The 13,977-nt window shown below is 34.0% G+C and overlaps 1 protein-coding gene across 2 annotated transcripts in view; it reads left to right on the forward strand.

The window, feature by feature from the left end:
* LOC118197677 (cell adhesion molecule Dscam1-like) overlaps positions 1 to 13,977 on the forward strand; it is a 952,054-nt gene that overhangs the window by 600,568 nt on the left and 337,509 nt on the right. For both annotated transcript variants that reach the window (XR_015042957.1, XM_085823340.1), the window contains exon 11: positions 12,900 to 13,073. Coding sequence is in view for 1 of the 2 variants with exons in the window: in XM_085823340.1 (XP_085679466.1) it covers positions 12,900 to 13,073 (174 nt within the window). In the remaining variant the exon portion in view is untranslated. The remainder of the gene's footprint in view (positions 1 to 12,899; positions 13,074 to 13,977) is intronic.

Here is a 13,977-nt window from a genome sequence, read left to right on the forward strand (position 1 = left end):
TCATTTGCAGAATCAGTAAAAAGTCGCTGAACACTGGTAGTTTGGTCCGAGGTCGGAATCTCGCAAACGTGTTGGCTGCAAAGGAAGGCGTTTTGGTGGTTTTCCTCATGCGTAACGTAACCGTAATCAAATACACCAGTCGAAAGGAATGGAGTAGAAGCTGCATCGTTCACGAGATTGCTAACAGGAAAATTTCAAAAGCTATTAAGAAGACCAAACTGAGGGATGAATTTATTCAAATAATAGTTTTGGTTCCAAAATTTGAATCATCCTTGATTAAAAACCCTTTTTTTTAAATTTTCTGAGGCAAAAGTTTTTTGTCTTTCGATCTAGATTTCTTTTATCTTTCGAAATTTTCTTGCATAATAATTTCATAGCAATTAACTATTTGACCAAGCACTCAGTCTTGCGTGTGAAGAGACATAGCTTCAACCGCAGTTACCGTAAATAACAAAACTCTGATAACTTTGGTTGAGATTCAACGAAACTGGTATCGCCAATATTGTTACGAAATGTCCGGACGAGGTAAGACAGCTTTCCCTCAAAGCAGGTATAGGGTTACCAGAAAATGGCAAAGGAAGGCAGGTTTCCCACATTTGGCGAGAAATCGCCCTTTTGGCGACAAAATTGATATGCCCTACAGATGGAGAATCTTCTGGAACGAATTCTTGCTGGTTTAGCAGTGAATGTTCACGAACGCAAGCCAAAAGCTATATAAACACTGCTGGCACTGGAGAATCAGTTAGTGCGAATTGCATCGAGTTGATAGTCAGTGCTCAGTGTCTAGTCGAGTCAGTTAAGAGTCAGTGAGCGAGTGTCTCGTAGCCTAGTGCCGAGTTGGTCGTCGAGTGCATCGAGAAAGTCTCTTAGTGTATCCCGAGTTACTGCATCGTCGAGTTTGATCTCAGAATGTGTTACGCTCCGGGAAAGACTGAACCGAATCGGAAGCTGTAGGGTATCGCGGAATTATCGCGAGTTGTAGTGTGGAGAGTCTGGAGTGTACTTATAGTTCCGAGAATGACCGAGCAGAGTCAGGAGCTGTACTCTGGTGCTTTGCCGTGAAGCTATCTTCACCGTTATAACCTGATGGCTGTGCTGCTGATTGCTTCAGCGTGTTTATAATAGATCTTCGACGACTGTAAACATGATTATGGAGCTGTATTGAATAATACTGGCCAATAAAGTGTGTTTTGATACTTCATCAAGTGTCGTCGTTATTCACTCTAAATCCACGAACCCGTCCGTACGAAAGAAAAACGTACAAGTATGTTATTGCTTATTTGTGCTAATTAAATTGGATTTCTCCATTTCTTGACTATGTTTTAATTATTCATTTAAAATACGATATTAATAAGCATATTTAATGGATGCAGTTATTGAATAACTATATTCAATAGAATAAATTTTATATTTATATTTAAAAATCAGTCAAAATCTAGAAATTACGTTTCGAAATGTTCGATCAGTTTGAATGAATATTACACTTTAAAAATTGACGCTAATACAAATTATTAATATTGGTCGCTAATACAAATCCCTTAATTTAAATAAATCTCTTGTGATTACATTTTAGGAAACGTATCCTTTAAGATATTTTATGAGCAAATCAATTTGCAACAAAACAGATTAAAAGTATGAGAGATAATTTAAATTAATAAATTAATGAGAGACTCGCGATTTAATGAAAGCGTAAGGTACAACGAAATTATTCATGTAATTTCTTCCTAGAATTAATATTAATCCAATACAGAAAACTCCCTTTTAGAAATCAGAAAGCAAATAAGTTATTTCAAAGTAGAATTTGAAAAATGTGCTTATAAACGAGTTTAGAAGAATTAGGGATTATTTGTATTATTGACAGATCTAATAAAATGGCAGCTGGGCTATAATTTTTTATAGCAATATAATAGGAATAATTAAAAAATTGAAATCTGAATCTTTAGACTTTAACGCCTGAAGGATATTATGAATTGATACGTTACTTAACAGTGTGACATATGTAGACATTAGAAACATACAGAACGACAGAAATGTATTTACCATGAATAACCACCCAGACGATATATTGATTAGTGGAGCCTACTATGGTACCGACGCTCCGGGTTCGAATTCCGGAGCAGGCATGGTTGTAATTGTCCGAGCCTTCATAGAAGATTTAGGACCTATTAGATCCTGCAAAATAAAATGTCCTTAAGAGTGGCCAGTGCTGAATAGGCTAGTGTCCGCCATTAGATAAAAAAAATAGCATGAATTCTATTAACCATTGGAACTTTTATTTTAATTAAAAGCTAGCTTCACGTGAAAACACAGAACTGCAACAAGAAAGTCAAAATCATTTCTAACATCTAAACGATAGGGGTGTATAAATCTGCCCAGGCAATTACATTCTGCATTGAAACTACAACGCTACGGCTCCTAAAACATAAGATCTAGAATCGTAATTTAACTTGATATTTAGATTACGCCTTTCCAAATACCTATTTAAAGAAGTAGACGATGTTGCTAGCTATGTATGCCTATGATTACTTTAACTCAAAATTATTTCAATTTTAAAATCACAAGCATTAATATCATTATTAATTTATACTGGAAATGCTGGAAAAAATAACGTACAAACAGGAGAATTAGACGTAACGCTAAGGTTCATAGCAATGTATGGCGTTCAGAACACTTTGATCAATTATAGCGGGAAATGCAAATACAGAGAGTTCTACCACATTTTTAAAAGATTTTGCTTTCCCATATAAAAAAATTGTCTGCTTGGAATTTCTTTAACTGCAACTATATTTTTGAAAGTATAAATTATCGTTTGATATATGACAGCTTTGTTTACATGCAAATAGCAATTTTATAGAAGCATTGGATGGAAGGCTATGTTTGTTCTTTTCCGAAAAAAATTATTTCTATCTACATATAAAAACCCTGTGAAATCCATGGTTTTTCGATATCTAAAGCTACGATAGGTAATATTGACAGCAGGGGAAAGAAATATCAAAATTTGGTTTCAAGTTGAAAAATTGTTCCACATACATATCAGAGGAAGAAACCAAGTGTTTCGAATGTTCCAAAAGTAAAATATTTAATCCTGAAAGAAAATCTGCCACATCAAAGAGAAGTTGCAAAATTATTAAAATGATGAGTGTTTACTTTAAATAAAGTGATCAATGGCGAATTGAATCTTAAAAAGGCGAAAAAAAAACGTAGTGGGCGTGGCCTTTCTCAACGACTTATCGCCGAACACAGAAAGCGTTACAGAATTATTTATGAGAAACATTTATCCGGACAAAAAATTGAAAAAAGGTTGTCACAATAGATAAATCTTGTGCTTATTTAAATTAGCCGGAAACATCGCGAACAAAGACGTCGTGGAGAAAACAACGCAAGGCGGAAACATCGTGGCACAAAACATCGGGGGAGAAAAGAAAGCAAAGGGAAAACTTCGCAGTTCTAAAATATCGTGGTACAAAATATCGCCATCAAAACTAAAGCGTTTCAAAACTTTCGCAGTTTAAAAACATTATCGTATAAGATATCGTGGTAAAAAATAAAGCAGCTTCGCATGACGACAACATTGCAAACACGCATTTTCCAGCTTAAAAGTTGTATATAGTATATGTTCGCATAACAATTTAGAAGCGCAAGAAAAGTTAATGACACTTCAAGAATAAAAAGAAACAAAACAAGATATAATTTTCAAGAAAATAATATTAGATTAACAAGGATGAAAGAAAGTAATCTGATAACTAACTAACTAAATTTTACAGAGGTAACCTCATGCGGTTATTTATATTCATTTTTCTAAAAATTTCTAGGCTGCATTTTCATGAAAAGTTATGAGTAAAACTTTATAAAAATTATTAATTAATTAATAGTCTTTGTTAATTAACTATGCAAATTTAAAATTCTATTAACTACTGTAAGTTGCATTAATTTTCTACTCATTTTCAATTTTAAATGCCTAAGTTTCCTTCTTACGTTTCATCAAAAGTTTCTTAGTTCATTAAAAAGTGTGAAATATAAAAGTAAAAATATACATCTTTCCTTCTTGCGTTATGCAAAAATGCATTTACAACTTCTAAATCATGAAAGATGCATGTGTGTGATGTTATCGTCATGCGATGATTTGTAGGTACTTTATTTTTTACCACGATATTTTCGACGATGATGTTTTTAAAGTGCGAAGTTTTTGAACCTCTTTATTTTCGATGACGGTATTTTGTACCAAAACGATGTTTTAGAACTGCAATGTTTTCTCTTTACTTTCTTTTCTTCCGTGATGTTTTGTACCACGACGTTTTCGCCTTGCGTTGTTTTCTCCGCGACGTTTTCGTCCGCGATTTTTCGGTCACGATGTTTCGGCAGATACCCGATGCTGTATGCTTTTAAAAAAACACACTGACTCTATAGATTTTGAAAAGGATTTATCATTGTCGCTGGTTTTTCAGATAACGGCGAATTAAAGAGATTGGAGAAAAATGTTAATATGAACTCCACATACTAACAGAAACATATTTTATACCCAATTTTTAAATATGAATCACATTCTCTTTACATACAGTACCATCAATCAATCAATAGAAATTCATCAAGACAAAGCAAATCCTGCCGCAAATCAAAACAACCTCAAATCAAAACCCACTATTAATTTCTTGAAAAAAACTAGAAACGGGTATCAAGATCATAACCCTTCACTTATATCCGTAACTAAATCTTTTGGTGTATCACCTGTTGATTTTTGCGCTTATGAACGTTTTAAGAAGCGGATTGTCCAGACTTCGAGCTACAACCCTCCTTCAACTTAAGAAAGCTTTTCAAGAGGAATGGGATAAAATACCTCTTCCGGTACTACAAAAGGATTTATTGTCTTGCATATTACGGTCTAGAAAGATAGTGAAGAATAATGGTTATCAAGCAGAACATTTAAAACACAAAAAATTAACACAAAAATTGTAGATAAACTATTTGTGTAAATACATTGAAAATCGTCTAAAAATGTGAGAACAGCTTCTGTATTCATGATTTTTTAGATAAATATTCTTGAAGTTTTTATTGCTTTTAAGTTATTGACAATAAAGTATTATTACAATTTGAAATTGAGATGCTAAATCTTATATAGCGCAACAACATTTCATTTTCTGGTAATCAAACGGAAAATGCTTGAAATGTTCTGGTATGTTTTACTGTAATAATTTCACAGATCGAAAAATAATTTTAAAAAGCCTCTAAAAATACGTAAAGTAATAGTTTATTTTTTCACAGAAATAATGTTTACTTATTCCACTAAACTGAAGTAGGTTTTTAGAAAAAAAAAATGCTAAGCAAATTCTTTTAATTTAATAAAATTAAAATGGTAAAGAAATTACTTGGCCCTTTTTGTCTAATTAATGTACGTTATAAAAGGATTAGCAATGATGTTTGCATTTGTCCGAAATAGTATGATAATTGTTTAAAAAAATACCTGAATAAAAATGGATAATTAATCAGTTGAACCTTTTCTTTAATTTCGTCTAACCGACTGTGTTTATAAATACCTGAATTTCTAAAGAACAAGAAAAATTAAAGAATTAAACAACTTGCTTTAACAAGAAGAAATATTTTGTTTCTTAGAGTGGCAAAAAACATATTTTAATTACGAAAACAATGCAAACAAGAAAATGTAATTCCTACATTAATGTTTATTTTTTTTTAGATTAGCATGGGATGCCGCTTCACTTCTCAGTTTATAATTTTTTTTCTTCTAAGTATGATTTAAAAAAACGTTTGAGATGTCGATTAAGAAAGACATTTTATTAAGCCCTTTATTTCAACTAAATAAATATACGGTTGTAACGAAAGTTTTCCGAAAAAAAAAAAAAAAACTCTCTTAATAAAGTTAGGGGAAAAAAAGATGAAAGCAGTACCTTTCGTGGGGATAGTAATCACCACCCAAATCTATGATTTTCTGCCAACGGTTTGGTGGTTTTTCAAAGCCACCAACACAGGAACAGGGTAGCCGCGAGTCCAACAACTGATCAACCTAGTAATTTCGAACGTCCTGTGCAGAATGAAAGATAGCACCAGCAAGATGTAGTTACAGGTATGAAAAAAAGTAGAAGTCGGAAGAAGCGATGTCGGGGCCAAATGCTGGTCGTGGCGAAAGACGCCATTCGAGTCTGTACAGAATCCAGCCGGTGAATGCAGACATATGTGGTCTTGCATTATCTTGAAGGAACATAGGCAAGCTTTTAAGTGTTTGCATACTGATTTTCTTCCACAAGTTCATATCAGTAGGCAGGCCAGAGCGCTGTGCTTTTTGAATGTCATAGTTTTTGTTTTTGAAATTTCGGTACCAAAACTTCACACTGTCGTGTAATACAACATTAGCACCTGAAGCTGTACACATGTTTTGGTGACGTTCTGTGGGTGAAATTTTGCAACAGAGCTGGAAGTAAATGATAGTTCTAGTCTGATAGCGTGATAGTTCCATTTCAGACACCTTGTACTTAATAACAACGACATTTTTTTTTTACAAATTTCACAACGCAGTGTTCTAAAGCAAGTCTCTTTCTTTCACACGCCAAACATCGTTTTACAAAACATGATTAAACACGTCAACGCGAACTGTTTATATAGAAGATATTTGCTGTGGCGGAAAACTCGTTAAAACCTGATATGAAATACATTTTATTTTAATGAAAAATCATTTAAACCTTAAGAGTATGAGAGGTTAGTATCACGATCAGCAGAACTGAATGTTTTGTATGTCAGGGATTTTGTAACGCATACTTGTGTTCCTAATTTAGTACCCCTTTTCAATTGATATCTCTTATTATTATCAGATGCACATGATAAACATTAAACTTAAAAACTGTAAATTAACTTCTATTAAAATTGAAGTATAAGAGCAAATATATTTATAGAAAATTAATTAGCATAATTATGGATTTCAGTCTAAAAATTGGAAGCTTTAAAAAATGCTTTTTCAAAACTTTAAGCAAATAAAAAAAGTTGTATTTTTATGAAAATGTTCATAAACTTCTTTAACGACTACTAGAAATCCGTTGCCTGTAAAGTTAATTTTCTTTGCAAGTTATATTTGGAAACATTAAATAAAAACGGAAGAAAGAAATGGGATTTTAACTTTCAGATTGTCGTTTGACGCAAAGAGTAAATATAACTTTTGAAGAGTGATAATACAATTTTTCTTAAACTGAGAGCTATTTGTTTCAAATGAATGGTATACGAAATATCATACTTGTTTTAAAGTTAAATATCATATAAATATTATACTTAAACCAATATATAAAGTTTAAAATAAGTGTTTAATTACATTCAGTATTCAAATAACTATTTGTTTTAACACGAAACTTAGTTTTAATCAAACAATATATTTAATTTAAATGTTCGATGACTGAATTTACCCACACCAAATATTAATGGAATTCACATGCAAATGTAGCGGACTGTATCATATTTAATGTTACTTCTGCTAACAGAAATTACACGCACAAATGAGAAATTTTTCTTGCCATCCGCGCCTTAAAATACATATTAAGTACTCAGCATATCCGCCTGAGAATAGCACAAGAGCATACTAAGTAATGGCGGCCAGCTTACCGCTTTTTTTTCTCTACTCGAGGTTGCCAGATTCCTCAGATTGAACAATACTCAAAGGTTAGACCTTGGCGTCATTTCTTTTCGGCATTAATAATAAGTATTCATCTAAATTTTTGAATATGTAGTTAAGTGAGCTTCGACTACTGTTCTTGAGAACATAGCGAAACATTTTTTAACTAAATAACTAGAGTATGAGATTTATTTGCATTTTGCAATACAAGCAATAGTTTATGTACATAACTTTCTACCTAACTGACGATTTAAATATTGCCTGATAATTAAAAAGTTGTGTATGTTCTCGTACAAAATTCGCACGTTTTACTATGAAATATACCACATTTTTATTTACAAAAATTGAAGAATATATATGCATATATTACGCCAATTTTCGCAACTGTATATGGAAGTACTACCTTACGTAATAACGCGGTTTTCATTGATGCCTAAAAATAAAGCTGTGTCAGATTTTATTCTAAATCACGAGGCATAAAATTAAGAGTTTTGTATATTATTTTAAGTTTTTATTATAATTATGAATAAAATTTGACTTTAGAAATAAATATACGAAAAGAGATACTGACTTTGTTCCCCGTTTACCTGAAAATAGAATCTGTGAAATTCGCATCATTCTTTACGTAAAAAATGTCGTAGCAATTTTGTAAACTTTCTCCCGTCTTCTTAGCATGCCTTCGTGGTGTAGTGGTCAGCACGCTCGGCGCTTATTCAAAAGTTCCGTGGTTCGAGTCCCAGCGAGGGCATAGCACATTTTTCATGTACTTCTGCTTTAAAATAAATTAACGTCTCTACAGTGGCGCCCGAACAAAAAGGGTGGTGGATGATGATTTTCCACCACCAAAATTTGGCGACTAGGTCCCCTAATCACCAGTTGTCTTTTAAAAGGGGAAGTATATAAAGTATGTCTTCCCCCCTTCTTAGCATGCCTACATGGTGTAGTGGTGAGCACCCTCGGCGCATATTAGAGAGGACCGTGGTTCGAGTACCAAAATATGAGGTGCACATCTACATGTTATAGCAGTGCTATATGCAAAATTTCAATGTTCTGAAGCTAGTTATTTTTGAGTTATGTGAGATATGTACATACGTAAGTACGCACAGACGCCACGAAACTTTCTCTTCAAAATTCATTTTTAATCAGTTGTATAAATTTTTATGGGGGGAAAAGTGCTTTATTATATTCTTACTTACGGATGTCACGCAAAAATATCGTTAAATTGCATTCGATAGCGGTCAAAACAGATATTTTCGCTGAAATATAATGCATGAAGTTACAATACTTTCTTTTCACTTCGTACATGGAAGTAAAAATGAATAGCTAGAAAAGTAGCATTTTACATAAAAACATTGTTTGTAGTTCTTCGAAAACGTGTGAAAAGAAAATAGGCAAATCAAAAATTCAGAATGCATAAATTAAAACCTCAAATGGGCGTATTGTGATGAACACAATGTCAGATCACAGCTAATGGTGAAGATTAGGCTTACGCTCTTTCTCCCACATGCTGCCCAACCTGCTATTTGATACAATAATTCACATTTTCGATTCGGCAGTTTTAGAAATGCCCTGAAATATGTGCATGCTGCGGAAGAGTTTAAAAGCTTTCGTAAGCATATCTCAGTCATTGATGCCAATATTCGCAAGTGGAGAGCACGACGTCTAATTCATTCCAATGAGTCTACTTTGCTGAAGTTTATCTTCAAAAGACATGCTCGAGTAACACGAACATTCATGTCATGAGGAACGAATGCTTTACTATTGTTTACAGAAAATGGTCTAACACCGGTGTTCTGAGATGGGGATCTTGGTATCTCGTAGATAACATACTGTCGTTGATTAGAGATGTGGTAGCAAAATGAACATAGAACTTAAAATACCGATCAAAAACGAGATATTAAACAAAATGCGTGAAATCTAAACACCATTCTGTGACTCATAAAACAGGCAAAAAGGCTTTAAAAATGCAAAGGAAGAATGAAAAATTTGCAATATAATATACAGGGTGATCAAAAAGTCAGTATAAATTTGAAAACTTAATAAATCACGGAATAATGTAGATAGAGAGGTAAAAATTGACACACATACTTAGAATGACATGGGGTTTTATTAGAACCAAAAAAAGAGTTCAAAAAATTTTAGGATTTTTATGCAGGATGGCGCTCTACCCCATATTGCTAGACGTGTGAAAGATCTCTTGCGCGTGTCGTTTGGTGATGATCGTGTGCTCAGCCGCCACTTTTGTCATGCTTGGCCTCCCAGGTCCCCAGGCCTCAGTCCGTGCGATTATTGGCTTTGGGGTTACATGAAGTCGCAAGTGTATCGTGATCGACCGAAATCTCTAGGTATGCTGAAAGACAACATCCAACGCCAATGCCTCACCATAACTCCGGACATGCTTTACAGTGCTGTTCACAACATTATTCCTCGATTACAGCAATTGTTGAGGAATGATGGTGAATATATTGAGCATTTCCTGTAAAGAACATCATCTTTGCTTTGTCCTAATTTATTATGCTAATTATTGCTTTTCTGATCAGATTATTACTTTTCTAATAAAACCCCATGTTATTCTAAGTATGTGTGTCAATTTTTACCTCTCTATCTACATTATTCCGTGATTTATTAAGTTTTCAAATTTATACTGACTTTTTGATCACCCGGTATTTTTTTAAAGTGGTAATTAAAAATCAGTGTCTTAGTTCTGCATTTTCTGAATACTTGAATATTAATTAATAAGTTATATAATTCTGTGTAGTTTGATAATTTTTGACCAACATGCATTTTTCTATGTGCGTTCTTTGTAATATATATGCAGAGCTTAAATTACGCCGGAGCCCGAAATAAAATGCCTCCGGCACTTCTTTTATGTAACTGAACAATTCTTCCATCTCGAAAATTTTATTTTAGAAATAAAATTATAGTAAAAAAACGTTTATAAAATTTTAATTTACCTCTTTACATTTTATTAAATTTTAAATATTTAATTACTTTAATATTTAATTATTTTACTACACTATCGGCCATTAAAATTGCTACACCATGAAATAAAGCAAATAGAAAAAGATATTTATTGCACGTAAAAATTATGGCATGAAGACAAAATGTTTAAATTTGTAAACATTTTGGAGGTTTACAGGGGTGCGGAATTAATAGAAACAGCTGCCACCACTGGCAGCTAAAACGGCCCTTACCCCATTAGGCGTAAAATCAAACTGGAATTGGATGACAGAAATGGGCAACCCATTCCATGCTGCTTCAAATCTATGCCACACTTCATCAACCCTATTAGCTGGAGAGGAGTGGCGGGCTAGTCTTTCAGCGGCTCATGACCAGATGTTTTCAATGGGTGACAAATCTGGAGACCATGCAGGCCAGGTCAGCGATCGAATACCCTGTGTATCTAGGAAGGTCAGAACACGACGTGCAACATGTGGTGTTGCATTATTTTGTTCGGATATGGTGTTTGAAAGGGTTGAAGATAAGGCACAACGATTGGACGTAACATGTCAGAAATATACCCATCTGCATTCAAATTACCGTCGATCCGAACTAGAGACGTGCATGTCATGTACCCAATGGCTGCCCAAACCATCACACCAGGTGCAGGGCCCCTATGCCAATATCGAATGCAAGCAGGTGACGTGCGGTCTCCTCGGACACTTCACACACGTATACCGCCACTAAAATATGCACTGTGAACCGGGACTCGTTTGAAAAGGCGACATTGTGCCACTCCTGTACCCAGCTTTGTCGTCTGGCGCATCAGAGTCGCCGTCTTTCTCTATGCTCCATGGTCAAGGGAAGCTGAAGTAATGGTCAGCCTGCTGATAGTCCACGCTGCTGCAAACGTCGATGCACATTACTAGCTGATACTGGGCGTGCTGTAAGCATGCCCATTTCCTGACGAATGGTCCGTGATGTGGTCGTACGGTTTTGCAGGGCTGACCTCATAATATGTCTGTCCTTTCTGGCGTTAGTCATGGGAGGGCTTTGAGATCCTGCATGTCAGTATGACCCTCAGTTATCCATCGATTCTATATTGGCATGATAGTGGTTGAATGTCGACCAGTACGACCGGCGATATCACGGAACGATAATCTACACTTTCGAGTGGCAACGAGACTTCCTCTATTGAATTTCGGAACTTCTTGGAGAGCATTTCTTCTTATTATTCGAGGCATAACACGATATTATGAGCAAACTCCAACCTTAAAAAGCACTTTCCAAATGAGAAATCCACTACGCAATTTCCTTTTATGTAGTGCTGTAGATGTCGTACCTCCCTCCTATGTCGCCTAAATGCTCTGAAATACTAATTATTTGCATATGCCAAACTCTTCTTCCTTTCATGTGACTGACGTTCGTCAGATCATTCCTTCCTGGTGTTGCAATTTTAATGGCCAACAGTGTATTTTAATAATTAATTAATTAATTTTGAGTCCAAAGGGGCAATTTGTCTAGAAGGGCTATTAACTTCCTTTTGGCATTTTGCTTGATTCACTACAAGCATTGTTTCATTTTTCAAATTGTTGCCACTAAATATTATCGTTCTGTGTTATATTTAAAGAAATTGAATAACAAAGAATCTGCATAAATTTATGTATGTTTCTCGCATTATGATAAAACAACGGTACATAGAGCAATCCAATTTTGAATAACGTAACCCTCCGCTGAATATGGGCATCTGAAAGCCTTAATTTGAAGTTTTCATTTGTTTTGATATTTATTTCATATTTTGTCAGAATTTAAAAATTATTTTATTGACAAATTCGACGATTTCAAAGTGAGGAATGGCAACAGTGTACGAAATTTTTTTTTTTTTTCCTCCAGCACGTGAAACTGTCTATCGGAAATTCTAAAGGTATGCTCTTTTTAAAATTATTTTGCGATATTGCTTTTGAATTGAATTTTATGGTTTAAGTACAAAGAACATGGTATTTAATAAATAAAGGTAACACAGGAAAGTTAACAAAACGCCACTTTGGGCGTAATGTAAAATCTGAAAGCTTTCAGATTTTTTTTAAAGTTTTAATTTTTTTAATTATTAATTATTTTATTGTTCATTTTATTTATTTATTCATTCTTGTTCCTCTATCCTGACGGTCTTCGATAGGGCTCCGGCACTTTTAATTTTAGAAATTAAGCCTTGTATGCTTATACGAGTATTAATATATATAATAATATGTATATTTAAAAATTTGTTGCGCAGTATCAATATTCATACTTACAAAAGAATACAATATTTAAAAATTATTATTAATTCATGCATTATTTGTTATTTATTACTTAGGTCAACCGCCAGAACAGTTTAAAACAATTGTCAGTAGTTCCCACATCCACATATTGGTGAACGGCTCTCTAAATTTCCGCAGCGTGGAAGCGACGGACTCTGGGCAGTACCTCTGCGAAGCCAACAATGGAGTAGGACCCGGACTAAGTGCTGTTGTCCGGTTGACAGTGCACAGTGAGTCAGAAACTCTGCATTTCTATAACGTGTATTACTTGCTGACAGTTTCAATTAACTCCGAGAAGACATCGATTTTCACTTTGCACGAACGACTTAGTAAATCATCTTGATGAGTAGCGGTTTAGCAGTTGACGCAAGGGATATAGTTCCTAGCAGACCTAAGACAGCATTTAATGGGTCTGAAGAGTTAGAAGCTGACATTTGCATTCATTTATTTTATAACTGCTTATTCGTGTACCTCGAAGTTCTGGCTTTTATGTAAAGACACGTATATTATAGCTCTTTAATTCAGAAGAGTTTCAAAAGTGAGTTGCTAATTTTAGCTGTATAGTTCTAGAATATCAAATATCGTCAAATTAATCCCTTCATGCTGATTTAATTATAAATGCATGATAGCACCAGGGAGTTAATGTTAAAACCTAATTTTCCGCTAAGCATGATACGCTTATTTCACAATTACATTTTCCTAATGAAAATAAATGATGACTTTTCCACTGGTTTTAATTCGAAGAGACCGCCATTAACTTCCGTTTTAGCATTTCGCTCTTGGTCATAGATAATAATCTTCACATCAAGAATTTATAAATGATAAAAGTATCACTAATGTCATTAATAAATGATAAAAGCATCATTACGTAATCAAGTATTTATAAATGCAAACTTTGAGCCGAATTAAGAAAAAGTGGTGATAAATGCAATCGTATAGTGAAATTCTAATTTTCCATTATTTTGATGAGGCATTTAGAAATAAAACCCTTTGGTGCTAAAATTAAAATTCTGAACTTCACTGAATATTTTTCGATGTCTATTAACGTAAAAATGAATGTAACAGAAAATGCCTGCTTGGGAATTAAAAATTAGCAAAAGAGAACCGAATATTAGCTTTATTTTAGTTAGATTG

This window comes from Stegodyphus dumicola, chromosome 9 (genome assembly GCF_044657685.1).
Source record: "Stegodyphus dumicola isolate Sdum_Otavi_A_Nest chromosome 9, ASM4465768v1".
In the NCBI taxonomy this organism is placed as follows: domain Eukaryota; kingdom Metazoa; phylum Arthropoda; class Arachnida; order Araneae; family Eresidae; genus Stegodyphus; species Stegodyphus dumicola.